Below are 23,672 nucleotides of genomic sequence, written 5' to 3'. Positions count from 1 at the left end.
CAATCGACTCAAAACAATAATGGTTCAGCCCAATCCATAGAGTGCATATAAGAGCATGATTATTGTTACCTACCTCATTTCAGTTTCTCAAACTATAAATTGGTGTTTATTTTCACTTTTTCTTTTTAACAACCAGATTTTCAATTTTATATATAGTAGAACCTCTAAAAATTAATACTCGATAAATTAATAATCTCTATAAATTAATAAATTTTGCATGTCCCAACTTGGACCAATGTAAAATATGACACAAATCGATAAAATAATAAGATAATAATATTTTTAGAACTCTCATGTGAATATATGGTCTTAAAAATATCATAAATTAATAAATGCTATATAAGAACTTACGCATATATCTAAGATAGTCTACTAAATATATATGTCTACTATTGCATGTTTCTTCTTAAAAACAAAATATTTTTGCAGCTCATCTCTGATTTTTCTTATTGCATCAAGAACTTGTGGTGTTGTCTTCTCGAACTACATCCAAAAATTGTGAGGAGTTTTAGAAGCGGCAATTACTTCCTTACATGTAACTGTTTCCACATCATCATCTTCTGGTTCATCATCAACATTAAGAACACTAGCCACAATTTCATCTAAACTTTGAAATTCTAAGCATGTACCATTTTCACCGGGATAATCGAGTAGGGTATTAACATCCATTCTATTGCGATTGCCAAGATTATTAATCATAACCTCAAGTTCATGAATGTCAATTTACTTTTAATTAACATATATAATAGTATATATAATAATTCTCCTAAAGCAACAAAAAGGAAATTTAAATGAGAAAATATGAGCATTACGTAAAACATGAAATTATGTAAATGTAAGAAAAGACAAATTTAAATAAAAAAAGAAAACATAAAAGAATATACATTTGCAGAAAACTTTTGATTCAAATAAAAGAAATATTTGGGAATTTGTGAAATTTCACTATATATCTATAAATTAATACCTCTATAAATTAATAAAATTTTAAAGTCCCAACATTATTAATTTATAGAGGTTATACTGTACACATGTATTTGTTTTACATGATTAGTGATTGATATCGCTGACTATAAAAATTGTTTAACTAAACTTCAAATTATTAAACTATTCTCTCTTTTCCACTTTTTCAGTTAAAATGATTACTAATAAATCAGATTGAAGTTATAACATCATCATTTGATGGAATAGATAGATCTAATATAAAAATTTATACTGTCATGTTCCTTTGCTCGCTTTCCATCTCCTAATCTGGATGCTCTCGTGCCTTCTCCCCTTCCTGTTGATCTTTACAAACTAATCTCATGGAAGCTTCCCAGGGATCTAGAGTTGCTCTTGCTTACTACAGTGTTTCGCCAGATATGCGTCCACTAGGACCAAGTATTCTGAAATCACAATTTTATTAACCTATTAATCTGTTGTTTTGTCTGTCTGTTAGATTTTTTGTTTGATTTTGTTTTGTATATGATTTGCTTCAAGGTGTTGTTGGTTTGTGTTCAATTTCCCATATGAAATTGTTCGAACTCATGCCACAGTTGTGCACATTTTTGGTTCCGAATTTGCCAAGCACACAGGTCGTGGAACTATTGTTGTTCATGGCGGTGATGATAATACAAACCTGAATATTCAAATGATTCACTAAAAATGACGCATCAATTACCAATTTTTAAATACATTCAGTTATATTATTTTTAAAAAGTTTATGAGAATATGCAGAATATAATATAAGAAAACTGCAGTCCTCTCTCATTGTTCCAAGGTGGACAAATTACAATGCTTAGTTTTTTGAACATTGATTTAAAAAGCTATTACACATGCATTATGTAATTCTGTTGAATACATTGTGGGCATTAGTACCCAAAACTATTGGAGAAAAAAAATGTTGTTGATATTGACCTCTGACTTTTTTAATGATAGATATATTTTATGATTATCCATATTCACATTTGGAAACAAATCTTTTGTTGTTGGTATTTCTTTACAAACCATCTTCACAAGTTTAGATGGGATGAATCAAAAGTAAAGTGGATAAGCTGGAGTTTGATAGATAGGCCCATCTTTGGTCCATACGAATTTGGTTTGGATATGTTCACACACTCACAAGTATCTTTATATATCAGAAGGTCTCTTAACAGTTCTTCAACCACAAAGAATCATGAAGCTCAAACTCCTCTCTAGTTCTCTTCACTTGTTTCTTCTGCTTTCAGTTTTCATCTCAGATGGTATTTACACCGTGTATTCATCAAGAAACCTGCTTCAGACCACCGAAAAAGTTCCATGTCCATTGAACTTTCAGTTTATGAACTACACGATGATAACAAGCCGATGCAAAGGTCCCCATTTCCCACACGTGGAATGTTGTGATGCCTTCAAGGAATTTGCATGTCCTTACAGAAATTACATCAACGACGAGAGCACTGATTGTCTAACCCTTATGCTCAGCAATATCAAACTTTATGGTGGATACCCGGTTGGATTGTTTTCAACCAATTGCCTAGCCGGCAGACCACTTATTGATTGCTAATAATGTTTTTCATAAACCGGGTGGTCCTAATGTTCTTCATATATTTTATGTTCTTCAATAATGTTTTCTATATGTTATGTTTTAAATCTTTTGTTATAAATATAAGATTGACATACATAATTTTAAGTTTTCAACGTAGAAGTGTTTACGCGAATGAAGTAATGAACATGAACATGAATATATGTTATGTTTTAAAAATTATGTTATAAATATAAGATTGACATACATAATCTCAAGTTCTCAACGTAGAAGTGTTTACGCGAATGAAGTAATGAACATGAAAATATGTTTTTTTATATGCAACATAAAAATATTTTATATTTTTTTAAAAAATGTTATAAACATGAATATATATGTTATGTTTAAAAACTTTTTCATAAATATAAGATTGACATACATAATCTCAACCTAGAAGTGTTTGTGCGGATGAAATAATGAACATGAATGATTGATATTATTATCTCGTCCAAGAAAGAAACAAATCTAAAACGTATTTTCAGTCATCTTCTTATCTGTGTTTATCTGTTATGGGAAGTTCGCAGCACACCTGGAACTTCTGTCCATGTAATGCAGCAGGCCCATCTATAGCCCATAAGAACTTAGTTTGGGTCTGTGCACACACTCACTCCAGTGTCTTTATATATTAGAAGTCTCTTCGTACTTTTTCAACCACCAGAAGAGAATCATGAAGCTGATCATCAAACTCTTCTCTAGTTCTCTTCCCTTGTTTCTTCTGCTCTCACTTTTCATCTCAGATGGTGTTTACACCGTCTATTCATCGAGAAACCTGCTGCTTCAGACCGAAAAAGTTCAGTGTCCAATTGACTTTCATTATCTGAACTACAAGATCATAAAAAGCCGATGCAAAGGTCCCCTTTACCCACCCCTTCAATGTTGTGCTGCCTTCAAGAAGCTTGCATGTCCGTACAGCCCATACCTTAACGACGAGAGCACCGATTGTCTGACCGTTATGCTCAGCGACATCAGCCTCTATGGTGGATACTACCCAGTGGGCTTGTTTGGAAACATCTGCCTACAAGGCAGACAACATATCGATTGCCCATAAAACGGATGGTCCTAATGTTCGTCATATATTTTATAGTGGTCTTTATATATGTTATGTTTTAAATAATCTGTAATAAATATAAGATTTACATACATAATCTCAACATACAAGTATTTACGCGAATGAAAAAATGAACATGAATGAAGTAAAAAAAAACATGAATGAAGTAAAAACAAACTAACATGATGAAGTAATGATAATTGCATTATATGTACTTTTTCATTTAAAAAATAGTTACAAATAAATAAGAATTGATGCTGATCTTTATTTTAGATGGATTTTATGGTTATCCATATACATGCATGTAGCACCAATATATTATCTGTTGTTGGTATTTATTTTCTTACCATCTTCACAACTTAGATGGGATGGAATCAAATCTGGAGTGGATATGCTTGAGTTTGTTAGATGAAGTTACCAGAAAAAAACATAGGACAATCGAGAAAGATATTTTTTCTTTATTTAATTAATCAAGAAAGACATTTGAAACATTTATTCAGGACCGATTCTGAGATATTGGGACCATAGGAAAATTAGTAAAATTTGGCAAATTTTTTTTTCTTATAAATTTGGGAGTCTATGCTTATGTAATCTTTTTTCAAACAAAAAAATTAGACAATTTCAAGGGAATGTTTCATCTGGTTTTGCCCAGAACAGTCCCAACATTTTTGCAGTCATTTTCTTCATCATTTTCCTCTGTGTATCTGAAAAACTTTGTTATCTTGCTCACAGATGACTAAGAGTCTACTTCTTCTTGACTCTAGTTGTATGAGCGTGAAGTCAGTCTTTTCCCTGGTTAATCACTCTAGAAGAAGAAGTTTAAACTGATTCAGACAAAGAGGTTGGTGCGATAAATCTTTTGACACTTATAAAAAAGAGATTCTTAGAGAGAGAAAACCATCCATAAAAGCTAGGGAGATACATTTGCACTCTATGGTTCATGGAATGGGAAACCAAGGTGGACACACGGCTATAAGTCCCAAGGCCATGGTGCCTTGTATAGAGTTGTAGAAAGAAAAAGTTGCAGTACCACCAATAAAGCATAAACGCACCAAAAACATTTTCGAGAAGACAGCTGACAACCTCTACGAAATCTTCCAGCATCGAGAGCGTATGGGACCATTGTCCTGTCCAATTCAAAAGGGGAGGAGGAATTTCCAGTGAACAGGCAAAAAGTGAAACATTACTGGGCAAGAGCAGAAATCTTCATAGTATTAGTAAAATCCAAGCATGATATTCAATTGTTCTACATTATATATGTTCCCCTCTTGTTATCGTTTGTCAAAACTGTATAACTACGAACGCGGTTTGTAATCCTTTACTTAATAACAAAAAAAAAGATTTAGAACGTTCAAGGATCAAATCCAAGAAACCATGAAAGAATATATTGCTGAGTTGAGAGAACACTGGACATGTGTCTTTCTAAAGAGCAGAAATTCTTAGTATCAACAGCTTTTGTTTTTGTTAAGAGAACCAAATCCACATTAAAAACAAGCATTGATTGGGGACTTGAGGAGTGAGTGATTATCATGAAACTTCCTGAAATGCTAAGTTGAGTTCAAGCACAGTCTTGGCCACCAAACCTCCTCTTCTACACAGATACATAAGGTTCTTACAACATTAATGAGAACTATAAAAAATCTTCACCGTTCACTAAGTTACAGTGCTTACCTTGATAGAGAGGGAAGGCATGCTTTGGCTTTCTCTAGTTCCACAAAGCAACGACTGTAGCGCTCGATCCCACATTAGCAAGTTTAAACATGTGTTGTTCAGTTAAGAGTATACATAATGGCTTTAGATATGCAGCTAAGGTTGAGAATCACACCAACCTTTGCTTAGCTTGGATATCTACACCAACAGATGCTGGAGCTGACAATGTTGAGTAAATTGGCGACCCATACATTCTAACCAGCTTAAGCAGCAAGTCAAGAGAAACGCTCAGATGCCTAAACATAAGATACATTGTTAGAAAAAATATGAGCATATACTGCTTTGCCTCCATCAGACATAATCAACTTAGCAGGAAGACTCTGCCATTATTTCTTATGGAAAAGTGGATGCTTACTGATCCATGTCAATCTCTATGAGACCTGTTAGAATGGGAAGAAGGGAGGTACAAGTATCCAGCGTTAAAATCTCATTTCTCTCTGTTATTATAACCAGTACATCCGCGGTAACCTGTAACCAAATGAATAGAAAGAGTTGCTTGAGCTGATAATCTATTTTCAGATGGTCCAGCTATTAATAGAAATACAAGATACTTACAGCATTATCAGCCATCTTCTCCATCGAACCTATTGTGTTTTTTTATATGGTAGAAGGTTTGGTTTGATTATAACGGACGACTTAATTGCATGGGCCCACGAGAGAGATCCCATTATCACATATGCACATGGAGTACACATACAATTCAAAATCTACAACACATCTTCTTTTCGGTAAAGCAGAATAATAAAGACAAGAACAATCATCTTTGTTTGTTTATATAAAACAGTTAATTTTCACTTTTCTCAGTTTAAATTCTAAAAGGTATCCCTTCGTACTCACCCGTACCTAACAAACAATAGAAGTTAAAATCAATAATTGCCACCATGTTCTTCCCTGGCCCTAGCCCAGAGTGCTGGCAACAAACCTGAGTTTTTGTAAATCCAAAAAAAGATCATTAAATGCTAGTTAGTCTCATTGTGATTCAGCCTTCAATTTCTGTTGATTATTTAACTGACAAAAAAATAATTGTTTATTTAACAAAACCCATTAAAATATTATTATTTGTAAACTAAAAAGAAAAGTTTTGACAAATGTTTAAAGTCAAAGGTCAGCGCACACTCCGAATTAAAATCAGACAGAGACTGTTTGATTGATTGAAGACGACGACAACAGGGGAGGAGGAAAGTTTCCTCCTTTCTTGTTCCAATCCAACTTTTTCATTTTTTTCTTTGGCTTTTTTCGTTACCGCGTGATTACGAATCTCGTCCTTATCAACACTCTCATTTTCCTTCTTTTCCTTTGAAATTTCCTTGCTTAAACGCGTTCAGATGAGCATTAAAGAAGAGCAGGGGGGGAGAAGAAAGTAGACTACTTTCGTCCAGTTTCTGAGAGATGTTAGCTTTGAGCAAGGGGGTGGAGAACGGGCACGTGGAGAGACTTGCCGAGAGGTTTTCTCAAGTGGGTGTTGAAGACTCTTCTCGCTCGCTGGAGAAAGACTTTAAAAATGATAACTTGTTGCTGGTCATCAAAGCTGTTGAAGCTGCTGAAACCACCATCAAGCACCAGGTCTGGTCTCTCTTTCTCTATCTCTGTGTCTCTCTGTTTGGAACTGGTTCAGTTTTGTGGGCAAGTAGTACTTCCCTCATTCACTCCATTTGCTGGAGTTTTGTGTATTGATTTGTGTATTAACATGTCTGATTTATTAACCTTGGGGAGAGAATAAACAATGTTCAAGAATTCGCTAGACGGTGGTTAGGTGTCTTATAGAGGCTTATTGTTTAGGCGGACGTCTAAACCGAATTTTTTAATACTTAAAACCAATTTTTTTAAGAAGTCATTTTAGAAAATTCGTTTTGCTTAGACCCGATTTGCTGACTAGGCCGATTTTTAGAACACTTAGAATATGTATCTGGATTGTAGAATTTGTCTCTTGTGGTCCCTTACCATTTGCCACTGCACGTTTACGGTTCAATCCTAAATCTAGAATTCATGTGCAACTAGCATATGGTTTTTGTTTTGTCATATGAGTGTTTTGAGGCATCTAAGAAAGTGTTCTTTCTCTAAACAGGTGGATGAGAATAGCCGTTTAAAGGCTGAACTTCAGAGAAGTACTCTTGAACTTGCTAGATATGTAAGCATTTTGGTTTAAAGAACTAGTGTTTCTCTGAGTATCTTTTTTTCTTTAGTTACTTGTGGTTTACATGTTAGTTTTGCTTTTATTCTCTATCTTTGCCTAGAAATCAGATGAATCCTTGCTCCAAACATCTAATCCTGGAGATCACTCAAATACTACTACTGTCTCTAGCTTGGCTCACAGGCCAGTTGAACGTGAAGAGACTGTGATCAAAGCTTCAGATGCCGATTCATTAGGCATGGTTGTTGTTCACAACCATGTGAATTCTAATGGCGAAGAAGCTACTGTGAGTAATCGTTTCCAAAGCCCATCTGAGCAAAATATGGTTAATGGCATTGTCAAAGGAGCTAGTCCCTCTCTTATGAGGTACTGAAACTCAAACTACCACTCTGGTCCATGAACTCAAAGTGTGATTCTCACGGTTCAATTTCTGATAGAACGCAGTTGGAAGGAGCGCATGTTACACATTTCAATTTATCTACTCATGGGTTTATGCCGGTTGGAGAAGTAAATGATTCGGACAATGCTTGGAAGCAGGTCTGCATCACACTTGCTATGTTATGATTTTCTTGGTGTAAAATGAAAAATTATTTGCCTGACTATGTAAACCTATGCCAGGACCTCATTCACAAGGTCCATGAAAACGAACAAAGAATTTTGCACTTGAGGAGATATCTTACTGATTGTTCTGTTAAGGTGAGTCCTTAATCAGATGACTTGATCAGATCTATAGCCTTTTACGTTAACCGTTTGTTCATCCTTGCATTCTTTTTATTTTATTTTATTTTATGCCAAAGCATGTGACTAACATTGTAGGTTTCTTTTTAGGAAGCTCAAACTCGCAATGAAAAATATATTCTGGAAAAGCGAATGGCCTACATGCGTCAGGTTGGTCTTTTCCTTCTTCTTCTTTTTTTTCTACATACCTTTTTTTTTCTTCATGTACTGAATCTTTTCAATTTGGAAGTTGTTTTGGGAGCTCAAATTTTTTTTTTTTGGGCTGTTGTAACACAGGCATTTGATCAACAGCAAGAAGATCTTGTTGTCGCTGCATCAAAAGCTCTCTCTTACAGACAAGAGATAATTGAAGAAAATATACGCCTAACATATGCCTTACAGGTACTATCATCTTGTATCTTTGGTACCCTTTAGAGTGAACACTATGAATGATTGAATTTGCAAAATTTGGATTTGCCTCTGGCACCTCAGTGTCGTCAACATTTTGGACCACTTCATAGTGCGACTGAGCCTTTCTTTCTTTCTTTTTTTTCAGGCTACACAGCAAGAGAAATCTACATTTGTATCATACTTGTTGCCTCTTCTATCTGAGTATTCTCTACAACCACAGGTTTCTGATGCACAGTCTATTGTTAGCAATGTGAAGGTCAGTTCCAGTATCTTAAGTGATGTCTCTTGTTATCTTTTCGTCTTTCTGTCATAACTTTTGTCGGAATATTAACATTTTTGTTTTGTTATTCTTTTGTAAATATTTTGCTTTTAGCTTTTATCTTTGATTTCTAAATAACCTATTAGTTTGAGGTGTTTCGTTGCATTAGTGAATAATATTTATAGATATGTTACATTTGTGTTCAGGTTATATTTAAGCATCTACAAGAGAAGCTCCTTCTTACTGAGGTATGTTTACTGTTTCCGTGTCTGCTTCATTTTCGGTTGCACTGACCTTTGATGAATGATTCTTTATAATTCTTTATTATGCACTAGACAAAGTTAAAGGAGTCAGAATATCAATTAGCACCTTGGCAGTCAGATGTGAACCACTCAAATGATTCCCCAGTTGGTGTAGCGTTAACCCACTCAGTACTTTCATATCCCTCAGTGTTGTTATATCATAAGCTTTGAAATGAACTGAGTCTTATATTACTTCTTGTGTTTTCACCAGACGAAGGATTCTCTATATGATCAAACAGCCATGGAGTGGGATTCTAAGCGCTGGCATCAAGATGAGCCAGGTAGCTCAACTATGAGTAGTTTCCAGTTTGATGATTCTAGAAGGTTTTCGCCTCTAGTGAACGGGTTAGTTTTCCACTGCATAGATTGCTATTTCAAACAGTATCCTCCAAACTACTAGCACAAAAAACTATAACTAATCCATACCAAAAGCCGGAACCGAACTAACCAAAATTAACCGAACTTATCCGAAATATCAACAAAATATAACCGAAATAAAAAACTCAAGTAGGGTTTTCAAAAACCAAACCGAACCAAACTTTATTTCGGGTTAATTCGGTAAGATTTATATTGAACCGAGCTAACCAAAAACCGAACTACCTGAACCCGCAGGCCTATATCATAGGGTTGGGATCCTTCATTCACTTTTATATCATCCAAATAACTACAAACAAAACATTTAGCTTCTTCTCTTTCTTAGAGTTGGATCTAATCCGGAAGACTGACTTTGTTACCCATGAGGGGAGAAAAGGAGTGATGGCTACATCTTGCCTCTTTGTTTGTTATTAAATCTTAACTTTTCTTTAAAAAATTAAAAGTCATTTGATTCATTGTGATTGTACCGATGATTCTTGACTTATAAAAACAAGCTGAAAAGTCATTATATTTAATTTGGCAGTTAATCTTGACTCTTGAATCTTTGTGCTGACCCTGCAACTTCCTTGTTATTGGCTAATTATTCTTAATACCCCCTCTTCCTGCACGTTGATTGTTCAAAGGATTTTTTTCCTATGCTTAGTTTTTATAAATTCATGTCCCATCTGGGAGACATGATAATCTCACTTCTCAAAAGAATCAGATTATTCATAGACCAAATAAGGTGTTGTTATGACTATAATCATTTTCTAGCTTCTTAGTGATCTCCTGGTTGTATGCTTACTGAATAGTAGTTTAGATGATTAAATGAGTTTTTATGTGTACCAGTCACTTCCCAGGTTTTGAGATGCCTCAGCAACAACCTGGTACGACTAGTGAAGATGAATCTCGTGGCTGGAAGCAAGTAGAGGACACTCCAGCTAAGCATGTTCAGTTTCTCGAGCCTCTCAGCAAGATAGTGATGGAAGATGCAAAAGGAGAGTCAGATAATACCAAAAATTCACCATATGTGCCTGCGTTTGATGATCCTCCTAGCTCCTCAAATTCTCCTCTTTTGTCTCCCGTTCTTGAAGAACCGTCTTCCTCATCCGATGAGGGTAAGGATTTAATCATAATGGAAATATTAATAATTCATTTTACGGTCTTTCACTTGTCTCAATGTTTTGAACTACTATTCGACAGATGAGGATGATGACCCGTTGCCAGCTATAGAGGACCTACAAATTTCAGGAGAGCCTTATCCTGGACATGAGCTTCAGGCGTGTGGTTACTCTATTAATGGAACAACAAGCTGTAATTTTGAGGTAGGTAAATGTTTTTCTTACTTGTTTTGAGTTGCATCTAAATCTATCTTTCTTTTCATGATTTGCAGTGGGTGTGTCATTTAGAAGATGGATCTGTGAATTACATTGACGGTACATTTCTCTCCTGCTGACAATATCTTTATTCTGGAAGTTTATCTTTCTCTTTTGTTTCTTTTAACTTGATATGGACATATGAACATTAATGCAGGAGCAAAGCAGCCAAACTATCTTGTCACTGCTGATGATGTTGACTTATATCTTGCTATTGAAGTTCAGCCTTTGGATGACAGGAACCGCAAGGTTAGTGTCTTTTTGTATGAATGAGATTCTTCTTTTTTTAGAGTAACTCTTTTCTGCACTGTTATAAAAATGAGGCGCCTAGGGGTAAATCGGGTCTGAACAAAATCTTTTCAAACCGATTTTTTAAAACATCATTCTATGCTTTCAAAAAAATCGGTCTAGGCGCCCGTGTAAATAATAATCCTCAATAAAGTGTCTAACCTCCACCTAGCGATTTCTTGAACATTGCTTTTCTGTGAAAATCAGAATAGACTTCATGCTAAAAGCTCGTGAGAAGATAAGATTAGCTTTTAGCATGAGAACTGCTTTTGGTGTTCTTACAGTATTGTAGCCTGCAGACTTAGTTTAAATTTTTCATGTGGTTTGCATTAATCATTTGCTTTACATTCTGATTTCAGGGGCAGCTTGTCAAGGTCTTTGCCAATGAAAATCGGAAGATAGCTTGCCGTAAGTTTATCCATAAGTGGTTCCCTTAAATCTGAGACGTGCTTGGAGTACATATAGGTAGCAGTAACCCTCTTTTATATTTTCACAGATCCAGAGATGCAGAGCCATATAGAGAAGACTCTTCATAGTGGTCATGCTTCATACAAAGTTTCTGTTTCGGTATTAACATTTTCTATTCCAACTCCTATGTTTGGGATATATGTATTCTTTGACCTTTTTTGGATTAATACTTCATATGCATGCGGCTTTGAACAGACTGGTTTCTTGAATATATGGGAAGAAGCTATGTTATCTATTAAGAGAGAAGGTTACAGTATCAAGTGTAGTAACGATATCATGGTTGCAGAAAAGTTCTCATCTTCAACTTCTGTAAGACCTTCTGCCTTATTTGTCTCTGTCTTTTCTTCTCATAATAAAATAAATCGCCGTCTGGGACTAATATTAAAATATTGATTCTGGTACCTCTCTAGGTAACAATCCCGTTTGGGCAGCCTGAAGAATTTGTTATAACTGGTTCTAATGGTACTGAGTATACTTTACGAGGAGATCATGGATCAGCAGACCTTTGCTGGTAAGTAGAACTCAACTTTCTTGCAAAAGTGGAACGTAGACCATAAGAACGCTTCTAGTTTGATGATCCTGATGCAAGTTGTTTAGGTCAGTTTGCGAGTTTAAAAGCCGATTTATTCAGTATATGCATCTCATCTTGGTCCATTGGTTTGTGAGCTTGTCTAAAAGTGGAATCTCAGTAAGAATTAGATAGACAAGTGTAGGGGATAGAATCACACTGTGATCCAATAAATGATACACTATTGTTCAATCTATGTCTGTTTCATATCCCCCATTATAAGGTACTAGGTGATTTTCCCGTGCTCATGCACGGATATAAATGTTTTTGAAGTAAATATACTATAATAATTGATTGCTATTTACTTTTAATTTTAAATTAATTTATAATTTGTATGCATCATTTATATTTATAATATTATATTGCTTTAATAATACATATGATTTTATATATGTTATATTTAATCGGTTTTGTTGTTTGTACAATCAATTTAAATATCATTTGCGTAATTGGGATTGCATCTCTGAATTCAACTATAATATTTTTTATTCTAAATATATTAAAATTTTGATTAATTTCTTATTTGCATTTAGGTGGTTGTTGTCTTAAATATGTAAATATATTTTATGAAGATTATGTATAACTTCAGATATATTGTGTTTAGAATAAAAAATAATAAAATAAACTAAAGTGTCTGATTCCAAATTACATAAATTAATATCACGATAATATTCTCAAGTCTCATGCATATATATAAATTTTAGAAAAAAACTAAATCGTAACAGTTAATTAATATTTTATTTTCATTTTAATATGTTTTGAGTTGTTCTATAATTTATATTTATAAAATAAATTACTATTCTAATAAAATTATATATTTTTATCGTAGTTAAATCTATGATTTTAGATATAAGTTAGATTAGTCGAATCATTCCTGTTGTGAGTATATTGAGTTACTGTTATTCTTTCAAATTCAAATGAAATATAATTACTTTTTATTATAACCAAGTCAAATCAAATCAATTTTATTTATCGTTTAAACATGTATGTATTTTCATAATATTTATCAAATTATATATTGATGTTTTTTAAAATCTATTAAAAAATAAAGTGATGCTCAATAGGAAGTTACATACATAAGTAGGTGATGCATTTTTGGAAGTTCATGAACTCATATTAATATTTACAATAATTAAAATAATTTATAAATTCTAAATAACTTTATGCCTTTGATTTATTGAATGGAAACTAAAATTTATTCTAAATAACTTTATGCCTTTGGTATTTTGATTATGTCTATATTAAGTTACACAAACATAAAATTTAAAAGAAAATTTTATATTAAGAAAACAAATAACTTTAATAATGATAAAATATAATATATCTATTTTGCAACTATTTGATCAAACAATTTTTTTTTGTCTTTAATATCTCTTAAAAATAAGCAGTAAACAAAATTGTTATTTTATTTGAAAATAATATTATATAAGTAAAATATAATTTATCAATATTTTTTTGATGTAATTGGAAGATATTATAGTCAAAACAATATATGAAAAATAAATAAAACACTTCAATAATACTAATTATAAACTATTTTTAGTCAATTAAACATATATCAGTTTATGTTTCTCAATTATTTTATTTAATCTTCTAAGAAAATAAATAGATATGTAAAAATACTTCTATTAGTTTGAATTTTTTTGTATTGTTTAAAATTATGTTTTAAAAGAAATATTATTTCTTTTTCTAATATCAAGATTATCTGTGTAAATTTTTCTTAATGAAATCAGATCATATACAAATTTATGTTTTTCATCTAAGAAAATATAGATATAAATAAAGTATTTTATTACTTAAAAAGTATATTTTATGTTATATAAAAATATTTTTAAATGTAATATTACTATTTTGTGAATTTTGTTTTTTGAAATCATATTATATATATACATATATTTTCGTTTTCAATTTTTTTTTTTAACTTTATAATTGTTTTTTTAATTATAGGTATATGTTTTTGGAAATTTTTTATTTAAAAGGAAACTAAATAAAAAATAAATAATAGTATTTAATATTTTTAATTCATTAAGGGTATCTGTGTAATCAACCATCGTGAGAGTTAATATGAGAGCGACACATAGGAAATTGACTTCTCAAATAATATTATAAAGATTGATATTTTTGTTGTCTTTGGCAGCTCAAGAGATGCAATAGTACTCACCCTGAGATTGTTTACCATGAGGGTAAATTTTTTTTTTTAATTTCTAGAAGACAATGAGAAGTAATCAGCCACAATTTAGTAGAGATAACCATAAGGTTACTTACTTTTTGTTTTTGTTTTGCTAATTGGTTGCAGGCTCTGCAGAGAAAGAAGGGAAAGAAGAAAGGATTTTTGTTTAACAAATAATAGATTTTTGTATATAGTTTACTAATGGATGTGGCTTATGTCAGTTGCAAATCATTTAGATTTCCCCACCTTGTTGCCTTGTCAAACAATTTATTCATGATAAATGGAAAAAAAAAAAAATGAAAAACAGTTTGTATCTTGTATTTATAAGAACCCTACTAAAGTCACTTCATCACTGCAAATATTAATGCCTCTGCATTCACATTACATTCTATATTGTTAACCTGTTTGGGACACACTAAACAATTAACCTTGAAATACAACACGTGAGGCTTCATTTCTTACTTTTGGAAGTTATTGTGAGAATCTAGAAGAGAGAAACAGTTCACCTAACTCAATGCAAAATGAATTGGTTTAGCACAAAAAGTCGTCTCACACCACTTATGAGGACAAATGGACGGAGAATCACATGTCTCTGTGTAGACGTAACAAAACAATACTACAAATCTCAGCAAGAGTGTTTCAAGACAAGTTAGCTGGATATAGTAAATAAGAACCGGATCGGCATTGAATCTTTGCTACCGAAATGCATTTATGCGCGCTTCACATTAACACCAAACTACCAAACAACTTGTCTTTCCTAGGAATGGACTACTTGCTGGCATTCTTGGATCTCATCATACACGCAATCAACTCATACAATAAAACAAATCTTGTGCTAGGCACATGACCAATTCTAAAATTTAATGGAAAATAAACATTTTTAGGTTAATTTTAACAAATTGTTTTGATAATAATTTAGAAAGCATACAACTTACTTATTTAATATTTTTTTTTGAAAATTTTAGAGATTAAAACAAATATTTCGGCTGTACTCAGAACCGGATCTGATTAGACATTTACAATTTATTAGATTTTATAGAAGAGTGTGAAGTGTAAAACAAACAGATACTTTAAAATTGTGAACACTGGATTATAATAACATTTAGAATAATCATCTATCTTACTAAAACAAAAACTTTTGTTAGACCTAATCTTTATTTTGTAAGTTTTTAAATTAAATACAATATCTACTTTATAGTTAAACATACATTAAATCACTGCCTAACTTTTATTTTGTAAGTTTTTAAATTAAACACACACTTCTAATTTATAGTTAAACCTACATTAAATCGCTAAAATTTCTTTTTTATACTACTAACTATGTTTCCAAACAATATACATTTTTTTATACTACTATCCATATTTCAAAAAAACATTATAATTAATCTTGTGTCCAAACAATATTGAAAAATTCAAAATATTTATAAAACAATGAAAAATAAATAGAACTTATTTATACAGGTTTAAATACTACAAAACATTTCAATCAACAATAAATCAATTAAATCAACAAATTATTTTATTTATATTTCCTAAATAATGGTTATATCATTTATTTAAGTAACATAATAATTCAATAATAGCCATTACATGAAAAGTATATATATATATATATATATATATATATATATAAACGTGATACATTGTACGATAAATATAATAACAAAAATAATTATAAAAATGTTCAAAATATATGTTATCTAAAGAAAATGCTTAACACTAATTGTTAACAACAAACTTAAACCAATTATAATATAAATCAAATTATTAACAAAATAAATTACACAAACAATTAAAATAAAATTAATTAAGCTATATAAAAGGAGTAATATGAACAAGAAATATTTATAGTTCTTCATTATTTTATATCTATCATTTTCTCTATTAAAATTATGTACAAACGTCATAATTTTATAAAATTGTAAAACAATGAATTTTAAAATTTAGATTGAAAGGTGACAAATTATGAAACTATAACAATTTAAATCAAATTGGATTATATATCGATCATCCATCGGTTCAATCGGTTAGTATCAAATTTTAGTGATTTTTTTGAAAATATGGATTTTTTTATAAACTTAAATCGAATTATCGGATCACTGGATTAATCCGTTTGACTGCGGTTCAGTTTAAATTTTAAAGAACTGAATTAAATACAAAAATATTTTAAAACACAAAATTCTCACAAATTAACAAAATATTTGTTAAGTTATTAATAATTTTTTTATATGACAATATTATGCGTTTGCAAAGTGTGGATCAAAATCTAAATACTTTTTAATCTATAAAAAATCACGCCTTAATAAATAACGATAATTTAATTGATAAACAGATAAAGCATGCCTCAATACATTTTTTAATCAAAAGCATACCGGGTCTAGATCTAAGTACTTTTTAATCTATAAAAAATCACGCCTTAATAAATAACGATAATTTAATTGATAAAAAGCATACCTCAATACATTTTTTATCAAAAGCATACCAATTCATTATTAATCGAGTTAACTAAATAATCATAAATTGTTAAGCTGAGAGTGAAGCTACGCGCTCCTCAACGAAATCCTTAATCCGCTGAACTAACTGGCCAGCTTCCGGCAACTCAGGGAAGATATAAAACGCATGGAACATGTTTGGATACTCGACTAGTGTCGCTCTTTTCCCGGATAACTGTAACCACTCACAGTAACTGATCTGCCAATCTCTCAACGGGTCGAACCCGGCCACAACCACCATCGTATCCGGATAATCCAGACCCGATATATCAACCACGCTCGGTTTCGCCGCCTCGTGGTCCCGGTTCGCTCCCTCCGGCAACATCGCCCTCCAGCACCAGTCAGTCCGATCCGGCGAAACTAACGGCATTCCGACGAGTCTCCTCTCCGCCTCCGTCCTCTCTTCTCCGCCGAAGAACGGCTGAATCGAGATAATTCCGACGAGTTTCACGGCGGCGAAGCAACGCGCGCGAGAAACTCGGATCGCCACGTTGTGCGCGATGTTCCCGCCGGCGCTGTCTCCGGCGAAGAAGCACCTCGAGAGATCGGCGTTCGCCGGGAGAACCTCGCCGCGATTCTCCTCGAGGAATTTCACGGCGTCGAATCCGTCGTCGTACTGGGCGGGGTAACGGTGCTCCGGCGCGAGACGGTAGTTGACGGAGACGACGTACGCCGGTAGTTTTCCGGCGAATCTCCGGCACACGTTGTCGTAGGGATGAGTGTTGGGGCTGAGGAAAGCGAAACCTCCGCCGTGGAAGAAGATCACGACGGGGATACGGTCGCCGGAGATGTGCGGAGTGTATAATCGGAACCAGAGGTCGCGGGAAGGATCCACGACGAAGTCGGAGGACGAGACGGAGTCGACTGGTTTGGGGTTGGGAGGAGCGCGAAAATCGAAGAGGCGGAGGAAACGGCGGTTGATGGAGCCGTCGGGACGCTGAGCGTTATCGGTGAAGGTGGAGATAACGGTGAGGGCGATTCTTGTTTTTAACGGAATCGTTAGCTTCTTCTGGTGGTTAGGTTGCGACTCTGTTGCCATTATCTTCTTTTTTTTTACGTGGAGGAGTTTAATGAACTGTGGTTGGACATGCACTTGACTACTTGTGTATATATATGCTCAAAATAAATATTTCCAGCTGTGTTTATTGTTTTTTTTAATTGATAAAGAGGGGAATGGTTAGAAGAACAACCAATGAAGATTATGGTTACGTGTGAAAGATATCATCCATGGAGTTTTGAAAGGAAACACGTTAACAAAAAGAAGAAAGATATAACTAAAAAATCTCGAATCTTTTGAAATACATTTTGAATATGGTTTAAGGGGCATCTCCAACTCCATTCAATTTTCTCCTAAATATAAAATAAAATATATTTTAGTTATACTCTATTTTTTATTTCATAATAGAATTTACTTCATAAACGGAGTAATTCATTCTTTGTCGTTGATTCTTTAATTATGAAATGAAAAATAGACTAAAATTGAAATATTTTTATCATATGTTCTATTTTATTTTATTTTATAGAAAAAAAATAAATTTTACATCGAAGATACTCTAAATAATCACTGTTTCTTCCAGTGTTGTGTTGTTGAAGTTATCCCCAAATCAAACATGGCCAGCGTGATGGAGTCTGATAGTAGGAGCATTCGACATGGTTTGTTGGCAATGAACCATGACATATAGACAATACATCTTGCAGGAGACGTAATTTCATGTAAGAACTGCATCAAATATTCAGTTTCATTCAATTATATAGTCAACTAGGGTCGGCCCGCCCTACGGGCGGGATATTAGTTAATTTGATATTCACTAAATGCTTGAGTTGAAATTTGTTTTAAGATTCAAGAATTTGGTTATCTGTTATGTCTTACTTATTAGTATACGGTGGTATAGTTGTTTTTCGATTATTCTTGCTTTGGTATTGTATCAAATTAACTAATTGTCCAACTCATAATTATAGATGTACAAATGTGGATTTGTGATAAAGTTTGATGACAATACTGTTTTTTTTTAATTCTTATTCATAGTGGAGTGTGCATATGTGAGAAAGAGGCCTATAACAACTTTTATGTTTTTGTGTATGAATTTTAAATATATATTATTTTGTATAATGCATACTTGCTCTACAACATTTGCTTGTAGACTAAAAAAATTGTTTTCTATATTTTTAAAAGAGAAAATATTTAGTCTAGAATATAACATGGACATATGTATTGACTATATATAGAAGTTGGGTGTTATTTTAAAATGACATATGTATAGAGATTTTTCAACCATTACTTCACTGGCACAAAACATTTATAACTGTAAATACCTTCTTTTAAAAGCAAAACTAATAAAAGCGTGTACAACAAATGTATTTTGATATATATTATATGCATCAAGTTATAAAGGTTGGAAACATTGCAAAACTGTTTGGAGCAAAGTTTTTAACTTCGCGATCTTCATCTTGACGTCAGTTCAGTGTCGGCCCTGGTCACAAGCAGAAGAAGCATGGGCTTCCAGCTGACACGATAATAAGTATTTTCGCGGCCACATATTTATAAAAAGTGACTTTAGCCTAGTGGTTCTAAGAGAAATTACCAGTGCTAGAGGTGCTGGGTTCAATTACCCTTAACTGCATTCATTTATTTTGGCCCTAAATATGAAATGGGACACGTGTCACTCCCAGAACGCACGAATTGATGACGTGGCTTCACGGGAGAGAGGCGAACATTTCTTTATATATATAGATAGCCATGGCGCCAAAGTTTGAGATTCAGGTCCAAATAATACATATTTTCCAACGGCCAATGATTTTGTTTGGGCCTGTGGGCTTTACGTTAATTGGGCCGACCAACAACTAATCGAAGTGTTATCGAAAACACTCCCGACCTTTTTCAGCACCGTCGCTAACGCCGCCTGTAGTCCGTCGTCGTCATCACATAAAGCTTCTTCGACGATCGTTGCGCTTCACTTACTCGATTAATTCCTCACAGTCACAGGTAAGCCTCTTTCAAGTAATAGATATCTTTGATTTGGGTTCTCCATGATACCATGTGGTTTCTGTGATAGAAATGTAAAAATTGAAACTTTTTGTCTTGCGTGTGATGTAATGTGTTAGGATTCTCATCTGAGAAGCTATGGGTTGGAAAGCTGCTGAGAAACTCATCAGACATTGGAAGATACTTCGTGGAGATAATGTGAGTGAGAGTACAGTCCCGTTCACACCTCTTCTTCAGTTTGGTTTCGTCTAATGTGGTGTTTGGTCTTTTTATTTAGGTAATGATAATCCGCGGGAAAGATAAGGGTGAGACTGGAACCATTAAGCGTGTCATCAGATCCCAGAACCGCGTCATTGTTGAAGGAAAGAATCTGGTGAGAGAGTTTGTCTTTGCATCTTCTTGTTTTTTTTTTCTTTTCTTTGCTCAATCTTATGCGTTGGGAGTAAGAATATGTACTGATCAGGATCATAGCACTAGCTTAACACTAATCATGGAGTTATCAATCTTCATTTGGGTTCTTATAATTTGACTTCAAGCATCATTTGTTTAGCTACATAGTGATTTAACTTGTTCAAATTGAACTCTTTTCGTTTTGGATGTTCTAGCTTTGCTGCTGGGATAGTGTCTTTGGCTACTCACTGAGACCATGGTCTTTTTCTTCTTCTTCTTCTGTATTGGCAGATCAAGAAGCATATAAAGGGAGGCCCTGATCATGAAGGAGGGATTTTCACGGTAGAGGCTCCTCTTCACGCCTCAAATGTCCAAGTTGTTGATCCTGTCACTGGGTATGTATGATCTCATTTTTGTACTACTCATTTTGCTCAAAGCGAGAAGTTTCTTATATGTCTAACATAACACCATTTCTACCTCAGGAGGCCTTGTAAGGTTGGTGTAAAGTACCTAGAGGATGGAACCAAAGTAAGAGTTGCCAGAGGCACAGGCACCTCTGGTTCCATAATCCCTCGTCCAGAGATTCTGAAGATAAGGACTACACCAAGACCCACTACTGGTATGTAGAGGCTCAACATCTCTATACATGGCATTCTTTACTTATAGTTCACTATGCGCATTTCAGCTCTCTATAAGATCGAAAAGCTTGCTTTTCTTACAGAGGATTAATACTTGGCAAAATCTTTCTTTTTTTTTCGCAGCTGGACCTAAGGACACGCCAATGGAGTTTGTTTGGGAGCAGACATATGATGCTAAAACAGGAAAGGGCATGCCTGATCTTTGAGTCACCTACCTTCTTTTACTGTTTCCGTTCCGAAAAATGTTGCTGCTCCCAAAAAGATTATTTTCCCCCATCCATTAATGTTTGTTTAGGTTCAAGATCTGTGAGATGGAGTTATGTTGAAGAAGCTGATGAAGTTTTATTCTTGTTTCGTTAAAACTCTTGCGAACTTTTCAAGGTGCCAAATAAAAACATTGGGAGAAAGATTCACAGTACAATATTCAGCATTCCCTGTTAGGCCTGTGGTTTTTAATTGAGCCGAAGAAGCTGAACCGAAATTTAGTTTTTGGTTCATGTTCGGTTATGAACCGATTGACACATTTCAACATTTATTTGGTTATCAATTCGGTCTGGCAATCAGCATTTTAAACTAAATCAATTTATTCCAATTTTTCAAACCAAATTAACCGAAAAATATATTTTCAATTCTATAACAAATTTGAAAAACTGAATTAACCGAAATATAACTGAGCTAAATTCAATTTCAAAATTTTGGCTTCTGAATTAACAGGTGGGCAATGGAATTATTTATTTATTTGGGGTCAGAAGTAACAAAGTAAAATATACAAGGACTTATATGTAAATACTTTCGCTTAATGATCCATCTCCGTCTTGTCTTGTTAACAAAGAAAACTCTCTCTCTCTCTCTCTCTCTCTCTCGAGCTTTTCTATAAGATCCCAGACGAAGAAGAGACGATTGATTTGTTCTAACCATGGAGAGACTACAGCGAATATTCGGCGCCGGTGGCGGTCTAGGCCACGCCTCTCCAGATTCTCCGACTCTCGATACCTCGGAGCAAGTTTACATCTCCTCTCTCGCCCTCCTCAAGATGCTCAAACACGGTAAATAATCATCAATCCCTAACCTCCAATTAGGGTTTTGGATTCGTTTCGCTTTACGTGATTCCGTCTTGTTATGGAACTCTAGGGATTCTATGATTATCGATCTAGATATATTAGTTAGTGCCACGTGGATTGCGTAGTGATTTTTTGTGATGATAATATCGCAGGTAGAGCTGGAGTTCCGATGGAGGTTATGGGATTGATGCTCGGAGAGTTCGTGGATGAGTACACTGTGAGAGTTGTGGATGTATTCGCGATGCCTCAGAGTGGGACTGGTGTTAGTGTTGAAGCTGTTGATCATGTTTTCCAGACTAATATGCTTGACATGCTTAAACAGACTGGCAGGTATATAAAGTCTCTTTCACCAATCTACTTTTTATAGAATGTATAACAAAACCTGGTTTGGATCTTTGTTTTTCAGACCTGAAATGGTGGTGGGTTGGTATCATTCGCATCCTGGGTTTGGCTGCTGGCTTTCCGGTGTTGATATTAACACTCAACAGGTATGTACTGTGTTTGCTGAGTTGATACTTGGTCTATGTATACTGTGTTAATGGCTGAATCTTACTCCTTGCGTCCTATACCTTGTTGTGACTTGTGATTGGGTTTCTATTGTGGAAATTGTGTATAAGACTTGTGTATCTTTATAGTTTGGGTTGGACTATGTATGTTTATAGTTGACATCTATGTGCGTTTGATCTGTTGATACTTGGTGATGCAATCTCATTGACTGAACATTTTGTCTTCCATACTGTATTAGTGTCTCAGTATTACTCCATTGTGTCCTATACCTTGTTCTGATTTTGGGTTCCATTGTAGAATTTGTGTATATAGTTTGGATTGGATTATGCATATTCATTGTTGAACATCTGTGTGCTTTTGTAGAGTTTTGAAGCTTTGAACCAGCGAGCTGTAGCTGTGGTGGTTGATCCTATTCAGAGTGTGAAGGGCAAAGTGGTGATTGATGCCTTCCGCTCGATTAACCCTCAGACCATTATGCTTGGGCAAGAGCCTCGTCAAACAACGTCCAACCTTGGGCACCTGAACAAACCGTCGATCCAGGTAATCACATCATGAAACGTGGTTTTTTTGTTTTTCCTTAAAGTTCCCTGATACTTGCATTTGGATACTACTATGCAGGCATTGATTCATGGATTGAACAGACACTATTACTCAATAGCCATCAACTACAGGAAGAATGAGCTCGAGGAGAAGATGTTACTAAACCTCCACAAGAAGAAATGGACAGATGGTCTGACACTAAGACGCTTTGACACTCACTCCAAGACAAACGAACAGACGGTGCAGGTAAGATAAAACAGAGTAGATTGCAATCTTTATACTTGTTCAAACATGTCACATCATGTTCATGGACACTGGTGTTAAACAGGAAATGTTGAGCTTGGCTGCTAAATATAACAAGGCGGTACAAGAAGAGGACGAGTTGTCACCAGAGAAACTGGCTATCGTGAATGTGGGAAGACAAGACGCAAAGAAGCATCTGGAAGAACATGTTTCCAACTTGATGTCTTCCAACATTGTTCAGACACTAGGCACCATGCTTGATACTGTTGTCTTCTAGAGAGCTTCTTCACTCGCTTGCCAGTAGTACTCTGTTTCAATCAGTTGAGCTTTGTTCTTCTTCTGCGTCTCTGTGTTTTCTGTTGAATCTTCTCTTTATGTTTTATCTCCTAGCACTTGATAAGGTTGTATTGTACTATCTGACTTCGTTCTTTTCATTAAGGCCATGGGTTAATTTATATTTCTTTCAGAACTAAATAT

General features: G+C 34.1%; 5 protein-coding genes across 7 annotated transcripts; 3 read left to right on the top strand and 2 right to left on the bottom strand.

Annotated features, from left to right (window-relative positions):
- Positions 1-340: 340 nt before the first annotated feature.
- LOC103865498 (katanin p80 WD40 repeat-containing subunit B1 homolog) lies at positions 341-6,100 on the bottom strand. The gene is made up of 5 exons (XM_009143291.3): positions 5,853-6,100; positions 5,653-5,765; positions 5,417-5,533; positions 5,259-5,312; positions 341-5,178 (listed from the first exon to the last, which is right to left on the bottom strand). Exons 1-5 carry the CDS (start codon positions 5,874-5,876, stop codon positions 5,115-5,117), a joined length of 372 nt encoding a protein of 123 aa, XP_009141539.1. The 5' UTR covers positions 5,877-6,100; the 3' UTR covers positions 341-5,114.
- A 127-nt stretch (positions 6,101-6,227) lies between these two features.
- Positions 6,228-14,700, top strand: LOC103865504. 3 transcript variants are annotated; one of them, XM_009143304.3, is made up of 21 exons: positions 6,245-6,860; positions 7,363-7,425; positions 7,532-7,794; positions 7,866-7,965; positions 8,047-8,124; positions 8,257-8,316; positions 8,443-8,547; positions 8,702-8,812; positions 9,022-9,063; positions 9,151-9,246; positions 9,329-9,462; positions 10,321-10,589; positions 10,675-10,796; positions 10,865-10,907; positions 11,005-11,096; positions 11,495-11,543; positions 11,632-11,702; positions 11,799-11,912; positions 12,014-12,114; positions 14,309-14,354; positions 14,468-14,700. In XM_009143304.3, the coding sequence occupies exons 1-21, from the start codon at positions 6,687-6,689 to the stop codon at positions 14,516-14,518; spliced, it is 2,184 nt and encodes a 727-aa protein (XP_009141552.1). In that variant the 5' UTR covers positions 6,245-6,686; the 3' UTR covers positions 14,519-14,700. The 3 variants fall into 3 exon arrangements, with proteins under 3 accessions (XP_033135756.1, XP_009141552.1, XP_033135757.1); XM_033279865.1 differs by having other exon boundaries at positions 6,228-6,860; positions 11,632-11,912; XM_033279866.1 differs by having other exon boundaries at positions 6,682-6,860; positions 7,539-7,794; positions 11,632-11,912.
- Positions 14,701-16,642: 1,942 nt separating this feature from the next.
- LOC103865514 (probable carboxylesterase 18) lies at positions 16,643-18,056 on the bottom strand. The gene has a single exon (XM_009143314.3). The coding sequence runs from the start codon at positions 17,870-17,872 to the stop codon at positions 16,865-16,867; it is 1,008 nt and encodes a 335-aa protein (XP_009141562.1). The 5' UTR covers positions 17,873-18,056; the 3' UTR covers positions 16,643-16,864.
- Positions 18,057-19,601: 1,545 nt separating this feature from the next.
- Positions 19,602-21,283, top strand: LOC103865527 (50S ribosomal protein L24). The gene is made up of 6 exons (XM_009143325.3): positions 19,602-19,816; positions 19,936-20,014; positions 20,094-20,189; positions 20,498-20,601; positions 20,689-20,825; positions 20,968-21,283. Exons 2-6 carry the CDS (start codon positions 19,955-19,957, stop codon positions 21,048-21,050), a joined length of 480 nt encoding a protein of 159 aa, XP_009141573.1. The 5' UTR covers positions 19,602-19,816; positions 19,936-19,954; the 3' UTR covers positions 21,051-21,283.
- A 354-nt stretch (positions 21,284-21,637) lies between these two features.
- LOC103865535 (26S proteasome non-ATPase regulatory subunit 14 homolog) lies at positions 21,638-23,655 on the top strand. Its single transcript, XM_009143336.3, has 6 exons — positions 21,638-21,890; positions 22,058-22,235; positions 22,312-22,393; positions 22,776-22,952; positions 23,031-23,198; positions 23,281-23,655. Exons 1-6 carry the CDS (start codon positions 21,761-21,763, stop codon positions 23,470-23,472), a joined length of 927 nt encoding a protein of 308 aa, XP_009141584.1. The 5' UTR covers positions 21,638-21,760; the 3' UTR covers positions 23,473-23,655.
- Positions 23,656-23,672: the final 17 nt, after the last annotated feature.

This window comes from Brassica rapa, chromosome A09, assembly GCF_000309985.2.
Source record: "Brassica rapa cultivar Chiifu-401-42 chromosome A09, CAAS_Brap_v3.01, whole genome shotgun sequence".
NCBI lineage: Eukaryota > Viridiplantae > Streptophyta > Magnoliopsida > Brassicales > Brassicaceae > Brassica > Brassica rapa.
This window is presented reverse-complemented; position numbering and strand designations above follow the sequence as displayed.